Here is a 20,031-nt window from a genome sequence, read left to right as displayed (position 1 = left end):
TCATAAACTACTTATGGAAGAAATGTTTTTTAGACCACATCAAAGTTGAAAAAAATGCTCCTTCTTGTTCTCTGGAGAGGACTTTGAAACTCAAATTACTGAAAAAGTACACAGTAAAAGTAATTCATATTATTTTTGCAAGTAGTCTAAGAAGTACTAAGTACAAACATGGCAGTTTCATAAACTACTTATGGAAGAAATGTTTTTTAGACCACATTAAAGTTGACAAAAATGCTCATTTTGTTCTCTGGAGAGGACTTTGAAACTCAAATTACTGAAAAAGTACACAGTAAAAGTAGTTCATATTATGTTTGCAAGTAGTCCTAGAAGTATTAAGTACAAACATGGCAGACTCATAAACTACTTATGGAAGAAATGTTTTTTATCCCACGTCAAAGTTAGACAAAAATGCTCCTTCTTGTTCTCTGGAGGGAATTTTGCCATTCTCAAAAAGTACAAAGTAAAAGTAGTTCATAGTATTTGTGCAACAAGTTTATGAAGCAATAAGTCCCAACATTATTCTCATAAATTACCCTGCTCCTCAATCGCAAATAATAGAAATGAACCAGATGCCATCCTTTACTTTGAAATCCAGCTTCCCAGAGTTGTTTTATTGCATTACCGTAAACCTGTAACTAATCGCGCACTCAAAATACAGGGGCGGCTGGTTTGACCGCGCAAAAGTGAAAGACGGCTGGCTTGACCGCAGTCTCAATTTGAAGGGAGATAAATTGATGGCTAAATTAGGGCACCACATATATCTGGAGACTGATACACATTCAGGGAAACACTGGCCCTAACAAAGTATTGTTTGTCGTCTATGTATATTTAAGGTATTGCTCTACTGCATGTCCTAAAGTTAGAGGACTATGTGCAAAGAGGGCAGATCATCTTGTACTGTTTGCAATTAGGGATCCATGCACCCTCAATGTGAAATCTCTGAAATACATTATTCAATAAGTTGCTGGAAAAGATAACAATATGTATTTTTGTAACATTGGCTCATTTTATATTTTGCTCTGGCATATTATGCATCATAAACAAAAACAAATGAACACATCCTGTGTTTTCTTGTTTTCAGGCTGCATTTTGTGCTCTGCCCTCTCGTGATCTGCTGGTGGTGACCTCTCAGAAAGGCATCCAGGTGAGTTTTGCTTTCTCTGCGTTTATTGGCAGCCTCTATGTCTGAACTGAAGTCTGTCATTGAGTGTGTTTTTTAGTATTTATTTATGTGTTTCACATCCTTTTATTCGCCTATACATCCATTTTTATAGATTTATGAATCTGATGGCTCCACCATGGTGTATTGGCATGCACTGGATACTCCGGATACACCTACAGGTACATTTAATCTAAACTGTGGATTTGGAACAGATGCAGGCACTCAGAGTCTCAACTATTTGCATTAACACTTTGTAAAGATTCAATAAATATGATGCAGTTTAATAGTGTCAGATATTGTATAATACAATAGAATATAAACAAAGATACTTTGTTGTTCTGTGGAAATGTGTCAGTGTACGTGATCCATCCTCACAACACAAACATAATTAAAAACATCATTGGAAGGACCTGATTATTATAATCAAATTAACATTTTCCAGACATCTACACCTACCTAATTATATCTAAACAAGCACAAATGGCAGGATCTGCTTGTCAGGTGTACTTATTGATACCACTGATCACACATCTACACATGTGTTCATGTATGCATATTTGTGCAATCACACATTCACGTGTGGGATAAAAAGCATTAATCCAGAACTGAATTGTATTCCAGATCAGGCCGTGTTTGCTCGGGGGATATCAGCAGTGGGGAACAGTTATATATGTGTTGGTAAGTAACAGAAATGGAAGTCATTGTTTTGCAAGTCACAAGTATGTCTCAAGTATTTGACCTCCTGTACCATGCCAAATCCCAAGTCAAGACTGACTGGTCTTAAGTCAAGTCCCAAGTCCTAAACTAAACTATGTTCTATCCTAAACGGGTCAAAATGTGCTCTTTAACAAATGTAATGCAATTTCCGACAAGCAGGTTTTGCATATTGCAGTCTGTTTTTGTTTAACAAAAACTTCTTGTACACAAACTTATCCTACACAAATGTATCTTTAGTATTTTTTTCTCCGTGGGGCTCAGTAAAGTAACGTTGGTTCTTAAGGGTTTTTTTTACAACTTCATTGGATGCTGTTGAATTTGTTCAAGCTAAGAGGAGCTGGGGAATTAAGTTGCAACTTGTTGAGAATAAGCAGTGAAAACATGAAATGAGTGAAAGTGTAAACTATTTTGATGCACACTTTTTAATTAACATGACATTTGATATTTGGGCTTGGGAATCTCAAGTATTTCCATGTCAAAGGGCTCAAGTAATCAAATGTGTGACTGAGTCCAAGTCAAGTTACTCAAGTTTACACTGATGTTTTGTACTTAGTGAACAATATTTATACGGTATATTCAAATATAGGGCCAACTCTCCATCATCTCTTTCACTGTTTCTAGGCGATTCATCTGGTTCAATTCTAGTATTTGATGTTCCCAGTAAAGGCAGTAATATTACTCTGTCAGACGTCCTGAAGGGTCACAAGAAGTCCATCACTGACATTGCCTCAGAGTGCTCAGGCAGCCAGGTATGGTGTGTGTGTGTGTGTGTGTGTGTGCTAGTTCTTTTTTTTTCTATCTGAACCTATGTTGAATTGGAGTATCTCTAACTTTTCCATGATTGAAAGACATACAATACATACACATTAATAATGTACCTGTTTTAATACATGATCCTATCAATTCTGTTGCTCTCTTTGTTGCCTCAGGATTGCATAGCTGATCTCATCAGTGCAGATGATGGGGGCAATCTGTGTGTGTGGAAGTCCGGGGAGGAATTTCAGCGGTTCAACAACATCCCTGGCTTTGAGTAAGAACTTGATTGCATAATAATGTATTGTCTTTTGAGTGGTAAAATATCGAGCTTTGATAATGAGATCCATGGTAAAATTCCATCATCACTCGTGCATTGCATTGTTGTATTTATCTACTCCACATTATGTTCTGTTGCACTGCCCATTATTCCTTATTCATTTTCCCTCCTGGCTCTAATCTAATGTCCATGATCTTTTCCCTGATCTCCCTAATTGCAATCACCCTCTATCAACCTCACTGCTTTCAGTATAAGCTGCACATCGGTCAAGTTATGGAAAGGTACAGCCGTGGCAGGTTATGGCACAGGTCAGATTCGTCTCTATGAAGCAGTGACGGGAATCCTGCATGCTGAGGTCAATGCCCACGCTCGCTGGATATACTCACTGGACATTGCACCTTTTTCTGGGCTGGTGAGTTGTATAAATCAAATGGATATAGAGTTGTTTATAGAGATAACAAGAACAAGTTGTTATGATTTTTAGATGTTCTAGTTAAAATGAATAATTACTTAAATGACCAACATTATTTAGATCTTAAGCTCTTAAGGTGTTTGGGCATATCTCATGATTTTTTCTTTTTCTTTAGCTTCTGTCTGCTGCTGAGGACTCTCTGGTCAGGGTCTGGCACCTGTCAATCAAACCAGAATCCCTAAGTGTGGAGGTAACTAGACTTGACACAAAATACAAAACTTGTTTGTTTTAATACATTCACAATCAAGGCACACTTTTCTAGTGAATTTCTCCACATTTAAACAAAACTTACTCTCAAAGCAACCCTAACTGTGTGTTTTCCTCATTTCCTTTTAGGTTGCCCATTTGCACAATGAGTGTGTGACAGACACACAAATCTGTGGCGCCAAGTTCTGTGACGGCGATGGTCACGCCTTTGCAGTGACAGGGTATGACCTGAGTGAGATTATTCGCTACACCCAGTCATAGGAATTTGCTCTAGTTGACGTATATGAATGTAAATTTGGTAAATTGGAGAATTTTCGGAAAGAAATCATGAACTCAAAGAAACAGAGTCATAAGTGGCCAGCTTAAGGTCATGGTGACATTCTGCAAGGACCATGGGAAAATCATTACATGTTACATGTTATTTTTGTCTTTAAATGTAGGAAGAAAATTAGCCTATTACAGAATAATTCAAAAGTAACGTGTATAAAAAGTACACGTATGTACATGTATGTAAATCTAGCTTTAACATTTATAAATATTATATTATTCTTTCTGACAAAATGTATGTTTTAAACAACTGTACCAGTAAACATTTTTATTAAAAAAAAACCTGTATCTTGGTAATTCCGCACTTCACAAATCCACCAATAGATGGGGCTGTTGGTTATTTTATTTCTTTGTGCAGGCAGGCCAATGACAGTTTAGTGCTAACAGACTTTAGGACAAGGCGGAGTGGCCTAAAAGTTATTCACCAAAGTGGACTATCTAAAAAAAACATAACATTGTGATTTTATTCTGTGTGCGGCCCCACAGGCCCCTCATGCCCAGTAGGGCACTTCGCAGAGGGAGGGTATTTGTTTTTTTGTCTCTTTCTCTATGCAACATCTCTTCTCTTCCAGGCATGTTCGAAGACATGTGGCAGACTTTCAATGTATAACTAGATTTGTTTTCAATGTATTCACTTTTTTTCTCCATTATTGTAATTTACTGTTATAGGGCAAGACATCTACATACACGGCAAAAGTGAAACACATTTCCAACCATGCCTATGAGATCTCTATGATGTATACGTTCACCTTGCTTTCTTGTTATGTTTCCTACAAAAAGACTTGAAGAACTAGAACACATTTTCTTCAGCCAAAAGCAATCTACTTACTAACATAATCAATTTTTTAGAATGACTGTGCAGAACCAACTCAAGACACAACATCCCAAAGTACAACCGATATATTGTTTTGTAGGATCTGTTAAAAAAAAGCTAAAAATGCCTTCAAATTCAATTGCCATCTCAGTTTTAAAACCTGGTCTTGTTCATCACAGATCATGGAATTTTTTTTTCAGGCAACCAAATAATCCCACCAACTTTATCGTAACAAGATTAAAACGAATTAGGTCAGCGAGGAATTGCATGCTGTTAGTCAGTTTATGGCAACGCGTATAGAATCCTACAGTACTAGTGTTATCTGGTTTGCAGTCAACACCGGTCGCATCAACATCAACTGACAAGACTGTTTTGAACCCACACACAAGGCATGTGATCTTACTCAAATTTAGTAGGTACCAACTGACAGTCAGGTAATGTTGATGGCTGTACACCAGTAACATGAAAACACAAACTCCTCATGAAATCAAATACTTTCAGTATGCTGCTTCCCAGCTGCCTGGAATGGGGTAACTAACTATACTGGCTGGAGAGTGTCAATGGAGAACTAAGCTATCGATATTTGGTCACAAATGACACACGCACTTAGGTTACATAACTAACTGAAACAAAAGAAAGGGAGGGAACGGTTAGTCAAATGTGATACATGGAATAAGCAAAGGATTTAAAAAAGCAGAGAAGAGTATACAACTTGTAAAAGAAAGGGTTGAGAGTATAGATACATGGAATATGACTTCACATTTCACAAAAAAACGTGGATACAAACAACAGCAGTCATTTATTTCTTGTCGAGTAAGTCAATAGTTCTGTTCAACGCTCTAGTCCCATGCACAGCCCCGGGGCCGCTCATGCTGTGTTGCTACAACACTTTTCAATAGTCAGATCTTAGGTGATACACACAGCTGAGCACACAATGTTGGGGAGATCAGAGCCCAACATGAACTGTTCTCAGATATGATGTGATTCTACTATGTATTCATGTGTGTACGTGCAGGTGTGTCAATAATCAATAGTAGTAAAGCAACATTGTTCTCCAGTCATATTCCCCAGTAGATACTTATACTCTATTAATGTGAAGCGCAAGTCAAACGTTTATTTTGCAAGGCCCCCCAGTGGTCAGACGTGTCTTTCTTCTATACATCAAAGATAAACACACTGCACACAATATGAATAGGACACAGTGTGCTGTTATTATGGCATGTTTATGGGACTGGCTGTCCAGCTATTAAGAAGTGACGAAGTTTCACATTCTAAATTAAATATAGTTAATTGACCAACAAGACAAGCTAGTCCAGCGCACAACTGCACATTCGGTATCGACCAAGCCCAGTCTGCCATACCCAGGTTACAATACAAACACATCCACCAATTTCAGTTATGATCTTATGCTTTAGTGGGTGTGGTAGGCATCTGTATGTGAAACCACAGCATGCATTTTTAAGGCTGTTACTCTGAGTGTTTCTTCATTATTGTGTTGGAGAAAGAGCATTTTATCCCAGGCCCAGACAACCTTGTGGCAGCTGCCTAGGCCTGTGCTGCTAAGCCTACGGGGATTGAGCCTCACCGGGGGGGGATGAAGAGTCTAAAGCCTCTCCAGCCTGCTGCCAGAGACAGCCCAGCTCTCTGAGGAAGCAAGCACCAAACCAGCCCCTGTAAACATGCTGTATAAATAGATATTTAATTTTAAACACATTGAAATGGAAAGGGAAGAGTGGTACTACACACTGACAGAGCTGAAAGGCTGTCAATGCTGACTGACAGATGAGCAGACAAACCACAAATAGGTCAAATTACAATCACAGTTGATCAGAAAATATCTTTATATGGTTAAGGTTAAGGTTAGTTTATTTATATAGCACGTTTTCCGACACAGAGGCAATCATGGTATGATATGCCAGGATTGCAGCAAGGTGAACATTGCTTGTAAATGCTGTTGTTGAAAACACTGAACATGTACAGCACTAATATCTTCACTTTATGTGTTGCATAGGACTTTTTGAATTTCTGTATTTTTTCTGCTACCTCCGCGACCCGACCACAGATAAGCGGGAGAAGATGGATGGATGGATGGATGGATGGATTTTTTCCACTGGCTGGAATAACTCAGTAGCATTGAAAATCTGGTTCTGTATTGTAAAATAACCAACAGCTGGTATTATAGGCTTCATTAAATCCTTATTCTTCTGGAAACATTTGATAAATCTTTAATTATTTTAAGTTGATATGGGGAACTTGTTAGCAAACTACTGTTTATTACAGATCTAGTGGAGCAACATTATTGTTTATCTGGAGTTGGATTTCTGGCCATCTGGCAAATATGTCCAATTATCATTCTCTTTGGCTCTGTTTTGGCTCTCTTTCAATCTCTGAGGAAAATATTGGGTTATTTGGCTGCTAAATGCTCCATTATATTATTTTAACAGGAGGTTGAGAGTGAGGTGTTAGTACTTTTATGCTCAAGCTGCAGCAAAGAATGGCATTGTTAGACCAATATAGTTACAGACGGGGCAACTCAACAAATTGGCTCAGACTTGCTTTAAAGCTCGGCCAGCTAAGTTGAGATTTACGTTAGAGTTTCTTGAAAGGTTCGTCACTTTGAGCCACCCTGTAAATATTGTCTTATTGTTTCACACTGTGATTTTACTTTTGCTACAATACAAAATATGGATTAGGTACTTTAAATCATAGTTTTGCTCATTTAAACTGTTGTCATTGCAGCCAACCTTGATATATTTTTTAGCAGTTAAGGATGGTTACATACAATTGTTCTCTTCATATCAACTTTAATTATTCTGTGCTACTGACTTGTTCAAATGGTTTGCAGGATGACAGGGCAGATGGAACCGGTTAAGGAGAAGGAAAAGAGGGCGTGTAAATAACTACAATTTCGTAATGGTTTTAATGATAATTGGAATGTGGAGTGACTAAAGAGGCCTGACTACGTGGGCAGCTCACCCTGTCTGCAAACATGCACAAATTACTGAAATGAGATAATAGTGGTTTAGCTCTGTGTCAATGCTACAAACTGCCTCATACTTAATCCATGCCAACCCACTGCCGCAGCCACAGCTCCTGTACATCATTAAACTGTACCATGGAAAACCATACCCACACATGTCATGGCAGGACAATCCACCCTTCCTGTTTCGAAAAAGGCCTCTGATATTGGGGCAAAATGTCTCAACATACAGTAGTGACTCAATACTGTATGCTGAGAAATGTTTCCGTATGTACTATTGACTGACTCACTGTTTGCAAAACCTCTCTGGAAAATCGGCTCATGAGAACACACGTTAAAGCTCATCTGATGAAAGAAAGATAAGGGTCCATTCATTATGATGACAGATTTGCTTGGTAGTTGAAAGATTTGTTAAAATCATTGACTCTTTCATTTTTGGTTTCCAACAAGAAAAGTCTTAAAAGTTGTGAATACAGGGGTAAGTGAGCACTTACCATTTAGCTGACCACCCGCCAACACTAACATACCCCCAGTAACGTCATTTAGAAGGCATGGGTAGGCATTGGGACTTGAGTGCATCAGATTGGAGTAAAATATACATGATCAGAGCCATCTGCACAGGGATGGCATAGTTGCCTAGCACTGGGCACTGTTTGGATTGTCTGACGTTGATGTGCTGACGGTGAAGTGTGTGCCCTTGTGTGCGTGTGTGTGTGTATGCACGCATTTGTGTGCGCTTGTGTGTGTTTGTGTTTGTGTATAATATATGCGTATGTGGCCATATGTGCAGATGGCCTCAGTAAGATCATGATGAATGATGGATTTATTTTCTTGACAGTCTTCCAAAGAAATTCAGCCCTGTCTCGGATTTGAATCAGTATGTCAGTCAGTGCACACTAATGTGTGTGTTCTTGTGCAAATGTTTAGTTTAGTTTTAAAGGATATTCATTGTTTTATAATTCATAATATGAACAGTGATAATTTGTGTTTAATGTTTATCATCAAAATAACCAATTTCATTGTGAGACAAAACTAGACTGACATGCTTTGTGTTGATTATTCCACCAGAGTAAATAATAATAAATAATAACATTTGACATAATATAATATAATATATCACTCTCATGGTAATGCTCTACCAAACTGAGCATAATATGTTTTTTTCATTCCCACTCTTTTTATCACACCTAAATACCCCTCTCATTACCTAACAGAGTTATTGAATCTCAAAATAGAGTCACAGTAATAACAACAGCAATATCCTGGCAACCCATATCGGCGTGCTCTGTTAGTGAGCCTGCTAATAGGGTTAATGTGAAAGAGATGAATGGGTGTCTTCAGGGCACAACCTTAATTTGAAATACATAAACATTTCCGTCAAGAGTGTGTTCGTCGTTTCCTGCATGGGCTCATGCAGATGAACAGAGTAAGAGAAATGCAGGGTTTATGAGTGGACCCACAGGGCATTCACCTCAGTGAACAAGCACCATTTCTCATTGGCAGCCATGGAGAAAGCCCAGGCAAACTAACACTGCAGAAACAACATATAGAAGTTATCTGTTATTCATCAATAGAAAGAGATACGCAAAAATTAGTCATTTTTATTATTTCATCGTCAAGATCAATTATCTATCCATCTAAATATTTGGAAAATCACTAAAATCGCTTTTGGATGTTTTTTTTTAATGCAGGTGGAAAAGTAATTGATTTTTAATGTTGGCCTTAAAGCATCAACACAGAGAGGGCAGCTTCTTATAGCACCTGCTGTGTTTCCACAGAGGGTCTTCAGTTCAGCTCCAGTATGCATGTGTGTGAGAGCATCTGTGTGTTAGTGGTAGCATTGGAGTTCATTAGTAATCAAGACAGCATTTGTTCTGAGAAGTTGAGCTAATCTCATCGATGTAACTACAGTCCAAGGATGAGAGAGGATATTGTAGCAAAAATAGATCTAATTCATTCTTCAGAGAATATTTGTATCATGGTCAAGGAAGCTCTAGTGGAATTACAAACATTTAATTGATAATTGTTTGAGTAACTTTTACCATACCAGTGATATAGTTACTCAGCTCATTTCCACACATTCACATCTGACTGCATCCCAGTTGGAGCTTCATGTAGTATTTTACGGTTATGATTCCATAACCTCTATACTAATTTGAGTTTTCCTGAATTTTTATACTTTCTTTTGCAATAGATCTCAATTCTGACTTGATTATCATATTTGGAACTGTAAGTTGCCAGTATGTTACATTCTAAACACAAATTCAGTAGTGACTTTTTATTTGAAATCAACTTTTTTCTATTAAACAAATATAATGATATATCAATATAACATACATTAAGTGATATAATACTAATACTTTTAGTTATTAGGGCTTAAACACACAAGTTATCATATCAGAACAGATAAGATGGAGTGGCGCTGACCCAACACCCAACACATTCCCCAGCTGCTCTGTCACTCGGCATGTGCATGCACCACCAACACACACAAATGAACTGTGTGCCCTCATATCTTTATACAAAGATGACCCATATAACTAACTGGGCATGAACTTAAGACGTCCATGAGTGAGATATAAATGACACTTGAAAAGTGTTTTTCTTAGGTAACAGTAAACAGGATGTGAGTCTTGCCTCTGGTTCTGTTTTTTACATTAATCTGCCTTTCACAGTAAATAGCTTCAATAGATGACTGCAGTTCCTCTGAATAAGCTGATAAGAACAATGCTTGTGACGTGGGATCTTTCATCTTTTTTGATGAAGTGTAATATATGTATTCATATTTATAAGGCTAAGCAAAAACAGGAGAAGATGGGAAGAAGGGGGATTATCATTGGTTTGATATATCTAAGTGGAAATCTGAAATCATGGACCAATCGTACACTCTGTCAGGATATGAAACACCACGATACCAGGCATAGGATGCAGCTGCTGAGAAATGCCTGTCTTTTAGTTTAATTCTATTTACTTAGTACCTGTCCCCTCCACCCATCTGGTGTCCGGCCCAAGCCAGGACATTGTAAATGATGTTCGGTAAATGGAGCAGAAGTACAAACACTGCAATCTGCTCATTTGTCCTGAGAAAGCTGCTGGACCGCCGTGAAAAAGGCAGTGACCCACACACATTTTCATTTAGGCCAGTCACTCGAACACTGCATGCCTCTGTGAATGGAGGGAGAGGAAAAGAGAGAGAAGTTTGCTATGATAGGAAGTCTGGCGAGTAGTTTTCGCAAGTATTCAAAAACTTGTTGGCCAACACTTTGAATAACAATGTTTTTGTATTTGTCATTAGACCTTACCACTTCATGAATATAAAGCCTTCTGGGTTTAATATCAAACCTCCACCTGCTGGGAATCATAAGTCATGTGAGAGAGAGAGAGAGAGAGAGAGAGAGAGAGAGAGAGAGAGAGAGAGAGAGAGAGAGAGAGAGAGTTCAGGGTTTGTCTGAAAAACACAACCAATGAAAGTCAGGGCAGAGGTAGCTGTGCTCATCCCTGTTTCCATGGCGACCCGAATGTGCTGTCAGTGCAGTGACGCCAGTTAGAAGCATTGCGTTGCGGCCGTGCTGACATGAGTCACACGTGCCAATGCCCAGCTGACAGCACTGAGCATACGCCAGCATCTATTCATAGCAGCTAAGTGACACCGGAGAGGGACACAGGCCGTCTGGAGGGTGGACCAAATATCCAGGTGCCCAAAACTAGGTGGGCACCTCTTAATGGAGGTGGAATGGTAAAGGTTACATCATCTTCTCTGATCTCTGTCCACACTGACAAAGTGACATCTGGCCTCTCTGTTACCACAAAGCTGCCTGCTTTTATAAGGTCTCTGAACATATGCACATGCACAAAATGTGCGTATGTGCATGGAAAACATACCCACAAAGAGAGAAACTAATCTACACCATCCTGGTAGGATGATGAAGGGTCAAACAGTTTAGGGTTCAAGTTTGGCTTTATTTGGGTGCACTAACCAGGTAAGATGCAAAATAGCATATACTTTACAAATTGAGAACATACTGTGGATATGTTTGTGAGAACATCCTACAGAAAATATATCCGATAGAGAACCAATCCAGGAGCAATCACAGCAAGCAAGAAGGGTGTTGTAGTTTTGGGATAGGTATTTTTTCCCAAAACAGCCAGTTCCTACTAGAATAAATCACGAGTTTGTAGTTTATTCATTTCTAAGGACTCATCACTTCCTGTCTCAGCAGAATCATCGGGTGAGGGACCTTTGTTGATTCTCTGTTATCTTGCGCACAGTCATTGCTATTTAACTTTAGTCACATTTCCTGTTTTGTACTGGGATGTCTTTAGTATTTGAGTTGAATTGTAATTAATTAAATTTCATTTTATTCTGTGTAAATATAAATGTACATTTTGACGCCCCTCTTCACATCAGAGCTGACTGTCACTTTACAAATAAAAGTATAACATTTAAGAACGGTTGCACTGACAACAATTACTTAAAGTACTCAGAATTCAACAGTAACTCTATAGGAACCTCATGGACTATGCAAAATGTATTTTTATAATTATAACTTAATACAATAATTCAGATTTTTTCATTTGAGACAGTACATATTTGTGGTATTTCATAATATAAATATAACTAAAGCAGAGTCTCACACTGTTCTGTACTACTTCAATCAATGGAAAAAACTTGACTTTTGCTAGTTCATTGTTATCATCTTTCTGAGCAGGGGTGCGTTTGATGCCCATTTTACTTCACACTCACTGCCCAATATCTGGTACAGTTGGCAAGGGGGTTTGGAAACACCAAGTCAGTGACTCCTTTGTCAGTGATTGTTCAAGCTCAATTGGTACTTCTGTAACACTGCTTTGTCTGTGAGATCAGGCAGAAGAATAGCAGAGGCTCTGAGGCGTAGAGAAGCCCATTGTGGTTGGTCAGCTCCCAAAGTTAGATGTCATTGTGGTCATTCGATGGCTGGTGTCAAAGGCCATTGTGGCTCCTAACATGCCACAGTAGAGAGTACAGAGTTGAGTGAAATTGATCTGAACGGGGACAAAGATCATCGTTTTGTGTATGTGTGTCGGTGAGTTTCGCATTGTTTATTTATGTCTGTGTTGGGTGCTGTGTTCTGTGTTTGTTTGTAGAAATCTAGCCGATGCAGGCCTTTCACACTGGAATCAGCAGTTTGCCCCCTCAGAAGAGAGACTGACAGAGAGAGAGAGAGGTGAACCAGTTGCACGCACCCATTATGCCCCTATTGTGCCCATTTGGCTGCATCAATAGTGCAATAGCAGAGGACACTGGCAATGGAATATTGCTGTTCAAGACACTTTGAGATAAAGGTCCAGTCCATAAAGAAGAGAGGGGACAAAGAGCCAAATTATTGAAGAGAAGTGGACTAAATACACACAGTCATATGACCTTCACTGTGTACTCAGTGTCAGCAGAACACAGGACACAAAGTACGTAGAATAGAACTGAAGCAATCATATTAGCTCAGTCAAACGGTATCCATGTTGTGGCTACAGCATGTTCCTGGTTAGTGTGCATTGGTGTGTATGTGTGATGTCTGCATGCCTGCTGGCCAAAGCCTGAGGACAGTTGCCTAGGACTTGCATGCACATTGAGGTAGGAGCAAGCCTGGGCAGGTCGCTCCGTTCCCTTCACAGGACAATGGCTGTTTCAGATGCTTGGCTGAGCAGGAGTCTTAGAGAATCTGTGAGAGACACAGGGGGCCTCTCACAGCCTGACATTTATGCTTTTGCCAAACTCAAGACAGAGTAAATGCATACACCGAGAACAGCATTTCTGCCTTTTAGAAATGCTGATTAAGGATTTTCTGGCAGAGAAACAAGTTGACACTGGCTGAATTATAGGCCAGTGCTTTTCTCATTGTTGTGCCATTTTGCTTAGGGGGGTATTTAACCTCTTGCCCCTGCTTGTTTCTAAGGGGAAGTTTGATACTTTATAATTAGATATGTGACAACTGATTGCATCATTCAGAAGAGAGGCTGTAGTTTTACTGGGAACAATATCACTAACAGTGTCAGAAAGTTTGGTCAAGTTCTCTTGTGGAGTGCTTCATGTCCTAATACTGATGATAAAGAATAGCAATGCCATGTGTTCAAATCTGACCTATGGCCCTTTGCTGTATGTGGACTTTGGCTGTATTAATAAAATAAAATAAAGAAATATCCAAAAGCTAAACTAAAAAGAGAATAGTTTAGGCAGTAGTGGGATGATTTCAAAACAACTGAACTTTATAGAAATGTTTCGTATTTATAATGATGAGGCTTAATGACACTTAAGACCAACTGGGTTACTAAACTGTCTAAATAACAACAGACAGGGCACACACATGGCAGATGTCGGAGTAGTGATTCACTGTTTCTTCTGTACTCCTCAGTTTCTGTACTGAACAATGGCTGTGCGCAGAATCCTCTCTGAGGTTGGGAACCTGCTTACACACAATACATCTTTGCTAAACTTGTGCATCCACCCAAATAGTTTCTATTGGGTGCGTAGTTGTAATGTAAGGAGAGAAAACAAAGGCGAACAATGCTATTATATCAATGAACAAACAAGCAGGTTCCGTAGGTATACTTGATGAAGTACAGTGTGACAGACAAGGAGAACCTGCTATAAGGTATAATACTTTGCATTATAGAAGCCTATGTAAATGTGTGTAGATATCACAGGATATAAAGTTTCATATTAAATTGTGAAAGACAAAAATAAATATATTTTCAAGTAATTATACAACTATTCTCTTAATTGATCTTGAACTTGACAATGTCAGATTGCTATTTCAGTTTCCCAAAGCCTAAGGTTATATCCTTGTGGATTTCATAAGACGGAATGACAAGTCGCAAAAGATGCACAAATAGGCAAAGAGGCTGTTGTGACACAAAAATCACTTACAGAATATCATAACCCAGTTATATGGCCCTATAGGAATATGATGCAGTGTTTGGCCTGGAGGCTGGCACTGTCTCTACTTTATGAATGGGTGGGTGTGGCACTGTGGTGACTAGCAATGATGCTGTCGTCACTGTGCTCGGTGATAGGCGCTGGGCAGGCTGCTGTGGGTGAAGGCTGGTCTACGGAGTAACATAACTGCATTCTGCCATCGGACAGACAGCGAGAGAAGGAAGGGGAGGAGAGGAGAGACAGCAGCTTCAGCTCATTCCCCATGCGATAACTTAACTTCTGGCGAGACATTTGGTGAGATAGGATAACAATGGTAGAAGAAACTGACTTTTATAACAGGATGTGTTTGTTTTTTTCTAAATATGGGAAGCAGACAAATGAAATACAATCATTAGAGATGAGACAGATGCGATGGTGATGAAATGCATGCGAGCTGAATGGTGAACAAAAGCCCTTCTACATTTGTGATGTAAAGTAAGAGTCGATTCATTATTTAAGAAAACATCCTGCAATTACGAGCAGCACTGATGTGTAAAAAGACAGACAAAAGAAAAGTCGAGATCCCCTCCTCCATGTGGTCCCTTCTTGAAGGTGTGACAGACAACAAAGGGACGTGGAAAAAACTCGCATCAGGACCACAAGCGGACACCAGACAGATCGCAGAGCACAATAGCGGGGAACGGCAAACAAGAGCATGTCTGCTGCTTTTGCAATATGCAGCAGTCTACATGTAATTACATTCCTCATGGCGTCTCTCGGCTGCAACAGTCGGGAGTATTTTTCTGCTGTCAGTTTTGGCAGATCTTCACCAAACACGCGCATTTAGAAACGAAGCCGATCATTTGAGGACGTTCAAGTCCGGAGCAAGTGTTAAAACATGTGAGTTAGGGTTAGATGTTGTCATACAGAGGAGGGCTCTGAAGTGATCGCATGTGTTTGTGCCTTGCAGTTTATTTGGGAGAAGCAAAGACGAGCGCTGCCCAGTATTAACTGAAGTGGACGACGAGGGGAGAGAGACCTGAACTGATTCCAGAGGTGCATGTCTAACAAAGGTAGGAGCCAATGAATATCAAAAATACTCTGTTTAAACTTGTAAACTGTAAAATATAGCACATCCAGGGCAGACCACATGTGGATAGGGTTGCATAACGGTTCAACAGGGTTGCTTACACGGTCGTTTTGCACTTATTGACGACCCTCCGGTTGAACTTCATTTTAACTTCTGCAACGGACTGTTTATGGGGAAAACACCCCCAAAAAGTAGTCGTAAGACATCTTATAGTTGGACTGCCTTTTGTCAGACGCCCCCACAGTTGCTAAATCTTAAGAAGTTACAAAAACACATCTTATCTTTGCATAATGACAACTAGAAAAAACCAAACTTTAAGAAATCAATAAATGTATGTAAACCCAAGACTGAAATCAGCACAACATGAGACAAATCATGTGGCTTTTGATAAAGGGGAAGTTTTATTTTATGGCAAGTCAACTTTTATTGCCTGTTCTGTTTTGAGTCTTTGTTTTTTTTCAAGAAGGGAGATATTGAGTTAAAATGGCTTACGCAGAAAAGGATTTTCAAAGGATGCAACACAATAACACAATGTGAAGTAATAGGATTTTCGAAAATGGGAACATAACTTTGTTATGAAATCTTATAATGACATTTTTTGTATTATATTATGATGCAAGTATTCAAATACAGTATACACACTCAACATTATAGTTGTTCAATTATATCAAAATACTTGAATTGCCTTAATCTCAATATCATATCAATATCAAGTACACGCTCCCTGTGTTTCCCTGTGGGAATATTTAAACAAGGCTGCATTACATAACTTTCTTTGGCTAAGCCCAGGTCTGCTGTACCTTAATTGGGTTTCTCTTTGGAGATACAGTTATCCATCAGTGAGTAAGTCTGTGCTTTTTTGTAAGTTTAGTTTGCTTTGCTTGGTAAACCACAGCATCAGATATCTCCGCCACCTGCAGCCTAGAGCGGTGACCTCCAGGTTAAATGCAGGAGTGGAGTCACTCAGAGCCAAACAGTGGCTGCTGTATATGCTAAAACACACGGGTCAAAGCATGGCAGGACACCTGGTATCTCTGACGACAGCCAGCACAGCATCAATGTAGCCAACAATGGCTACAAGAGTAGAATAATTCCTAATGTTTTTTTTGTTCCTTCCTCTTCATTTTTCCTACACTGCGAGCACAGAACAGATGGTGGGTGTGGGGGGATGGTTGATAGAGCTGACATCAGTTCCTCCGCTCTGTCCCACTCCTCTGTGTTTTTCTATCAGCTGTGGAATTTGAACCATTCTTCCTTTGGGGTGAGGCCCGTCCCTCTGTCTGCCCCTGCTCAGAGGAGTAGGTTGTCTCCAGAGGAGGCTGTGAGAGAGTCAGTGTGTGTGTGGGTAACTGGGGCTTTCCAGTAGAGTTGCACACCAAACATTCCTGGCTGCTGGATGGCCAAGTCCACACAGCTGGGACTCACATAAGAAGCTGTGTCTTTGTGTGAGTTAAGCAATATCACACACATTTGATCACATGCATACATGCTTGCTCTCAGAAACATACACACACATGTATGATGTATGTGTGTGAGTCTGATTCGAGTCCCCACCTCCCTTCAACTGGTCTCAGTGTGACTGGGGGTGTTGAGATGTGTGCATGGGAAATGTTGAATTGTTTGTAGGTGCATGGATATATGCCTGTATGTATGTTGACAAAGATGGGGAGTTGGAATTGAAGTTTTAAAGCAATCCGTATTGAAAGACACACATCCTGGACACCAACACAAGCCTTCACACATAGAAAAAAAACGAACTATCTCACAATCACCAAACAACAGAGTCCTCAGCACCACATGATGTTTGTCCTCTTAGGTTTTGGAGAGAGAGGAAACATGGTGGGGGGGGGGAGGGGGGTAAGAGAGAGAGAGAGAGAGAGAGAGAGAGAGAGAGAGAGAGAGAGAGAGAGAGAGAGAGAGAGAAACAAACCAAAAGGGATATAGAAGCAAGTGATTGTGCTGTTTTTTTTTGGTTGTTTTTTAAACAGTGTGTCAGTGAACAAAGAATGTGTTTGCGAGAGCAGAAAGCAGAGCAAGGGGAAAGTTAAGGAACGTGTCGCATTGTGTGTTTTGAGTGAAGGAGAGAAGAGAATAGAAGAGAAGCAAAGATTGTTTTGAAAATGACTAAGAAATAAATGAGCTAGGAAGCGGAAAGAATAGAGGAAAAAGGAGTGGAGATCCTGTGGAAGAGGGACACGAAAGGGGCTTTTTCTTAGGAAAACAGGGCAGGCTGAGGGAGCGAGAAAGAGAGGTGGAGAAAGAATCAGCTGCTGTACTGCATGACTATTAAAATACAAAATCAGATGGCACACCTCACATATTTCCCCATTTCCTCTTCTAAGTTTAAGACTTAACATTTTAAGGAAATTATTTTAGAAATATAAATAGAAACAGTTAAAGTTACTTTATCTTTATCCCTTTAGAACAAAAGAATACTAACTAATTCCACATCTTAATCTCCTTTGAACATCTGTCTTAACTTCCTCTTATGTTTTCCGCTGCACTCTCTATGTCTTTCCTGTATGTGTGTGAAACTGGATGTGATTAGGCCCTTTTATAGACCAGTGAGCAAATACATGTCTATAGTTTGGTCTCCTAAACAATACATTGCATTACATTTTAACTAAAAATCAAACATGCCTGCAACAGTTTTGTATACATACTTCCAATGTCATGTATGTGGGAAGTAAAACATACCTTTACAAGGCCAGACATCTCATGAGTGAGGCAAAGAGCTGTTTGTGTGTGGTGACTGAGAGAATTGGATGAGAAGGTGTCGTGTCGCCAGCGAGGACAGGAAAGGGCAAGAGTGCGAGAGAGGAGATAAGATAGATTTAGGGGAGCGTGTCTTCTTTGGGTCAAGGCCACTTACAGCGCCGGGTCTGACAGGGGGTTGTCTGATAAAGAGGCGTGTTACACAATCTCACTGTTGACACAATATAAGGAGAGAGTTCTGGACCTCATTGTTGGTATGATCAGTGCTTTATGCTTGGAATACTTGTAATGTATCCCCTTATGTCCTACAGCTTGTATGTCACTCTTCGTACACTAGGAAACTGTGCCTTCTCACATGATCACATTTTGACATTGGATGGCTTCAAAATGACAGATAACCTCAGGCCTAGTAGGGTCATGGCCATGAGCTGAAGATTAATGAGGATTTATGCTAGAAACCCACATTTGCCAATATTCCCAGACACACTTTTAATCATTAACAGCTCACAAAGGCTGACTATTCATCCCCTTTACCCACACTAACCAACACACACACACAGTTCATGTCTGAGGGTCTGTGTGTGTGTTCAGAAAGAGACAGCATGTTATGCCACAGACAACAAGAGGCACAGCTTGGTTGCTTGGCTGTAGCTCCTCTCTATTTGTGTTCATGCTTGTGTTTGTATGCTTCTCTGTATCGTGGTGTGTGGATGTATCACTGCAACAAATATATCCTGCTTTGTGTCTACGTGTCATTATGCATGCATAGTTTTCTTAGTGTGCATCTCTTTATACAATTTGATCCTGGGCTGTCTTTTTCTTTAGCATCTGGTCCTCATGTTTGTGGCTGAAAGCCAATCCCCTTGGGCGAATTGGCTCCCAAGTCACATGACTAATGATATGCCAAATAGGTACTGAGTGTATGTGTGTGTTCTGCACTCACAGATTTCACCCATAGGAGGTTTTCTGAGGGCTTCTTAAAGTATATGGCGTGCTTCAAGCATTATGGGACGATCGAGGTTGTCCTTGCATCTCGTATATGAATTCTTAAGGTGACCCATGCACTAACCACTTCCCATGTCTGTGTATGACCAAACAGCCCCATATGTCTGGCTTATGTGTTGTAAACACACATAATCTCTTGCCTCTCTTCTTTTCAATGCCTGCAAGCCTCGTCTGTTCATCTTCCTGTTTGTTTTCACATCTTGTCTTCCTGTCTATCCACCTGCCTTCCTGTAATAAGTTGCATCCCATCACACACAATATTCAGCGGTGGTGGCTTTTATTATTCGAGAATTAAGAAACCCCAATTAGCACCCACAGCGACATCCGTTTTTGGCTTTGCTTGGCTGTGAGAAATAGAGTTTGTTCACGTTCACTTTCTTGTTCATCCAAAAAAAAAGATAGAGAAAGAGTGAATGTTCTGGAGTTGCCATTACATGGGTTAATGTCACATATATATTGGCCTTTATGTTATTTTAGTACTGACTGCTGGTGATAATTGGAGACAAATTTGATGGAGAACATTGGGTAAATTATGTTTTAAAGGTTTTTTGTACCCTTTGTTGTACCTTTTATGTTCTCGTCATTCTATTTTCCTGCCCCACACCCTAACAGCATCACAA

The 20,031-nt window shown here is 39.7% G+C and overlaps 1 protein-coding gene across 1 annotated transcript in view; it reads left to right on the top strand.

Moving 5' to 3' along the window:
- Nucleotides 1-4,165, top strand: part of wdr54 (WD repeat domain 54) — a 5,465-nt gene extending 1,300 nt beyond the window's left edge. Inside the window, exons 3-10 of the mRNA XM_010778655.1 lie at nt 1,082-1,144; nt 1,275-1,341; nt 1,784-1,840; nt 2,501-2,628; nt 2,809-2,909; nt 3,162-3,324; nt 3,500-3,574; nt 3,721-4,165. Coding sequence (XP_010776957.1) covers nt 1,082-1,144; nt 1,275-1,341; nt 1,784-1,840; nt 2,501-2,628; nt 2,809-2,909; nt 3,162-3,324; nt 3,500-3,574; nt 3,721-3,852 — 786 coding nt within the window. The 3' untranslated portion in view covers nt 3,853-4,165. The remainder of the gene's footprint in view (nt 1-1,081; nt 1,145-1,274; nt 1,342-1,783; nt 1,841-2,500; nt 2,629-2,808; nt 2,910-3,161; nt 3,325-3,499; nt 3,575-3,720) is intronic.
- Nucleotides 4,166-20,031: the final 15,866 nt, after the last annotated feature.

This window comes from Notothenia coriiceps, unplaced genomic scaffold (assembly GCF_000735185.1).
Source record: "Notothenia coriiceps isolate Sejong01 unplaced genomic scaffold, NC01 NC01_scaffold00019353, whole genome shotgun sequence".
In the NCBI taxonomy this organism is placed as follows: domain Eukaryota; kingdom Metazoa; phylum Chordata; class Actinopteri; order Perciformes; family Nototheniidae; genus Notothenia; species Notothenia coriiceps.
Note: the sequence above shows the minus strand (reverse complement) of the source record. Positions and strands in the feature narration are given on the sequence as shown.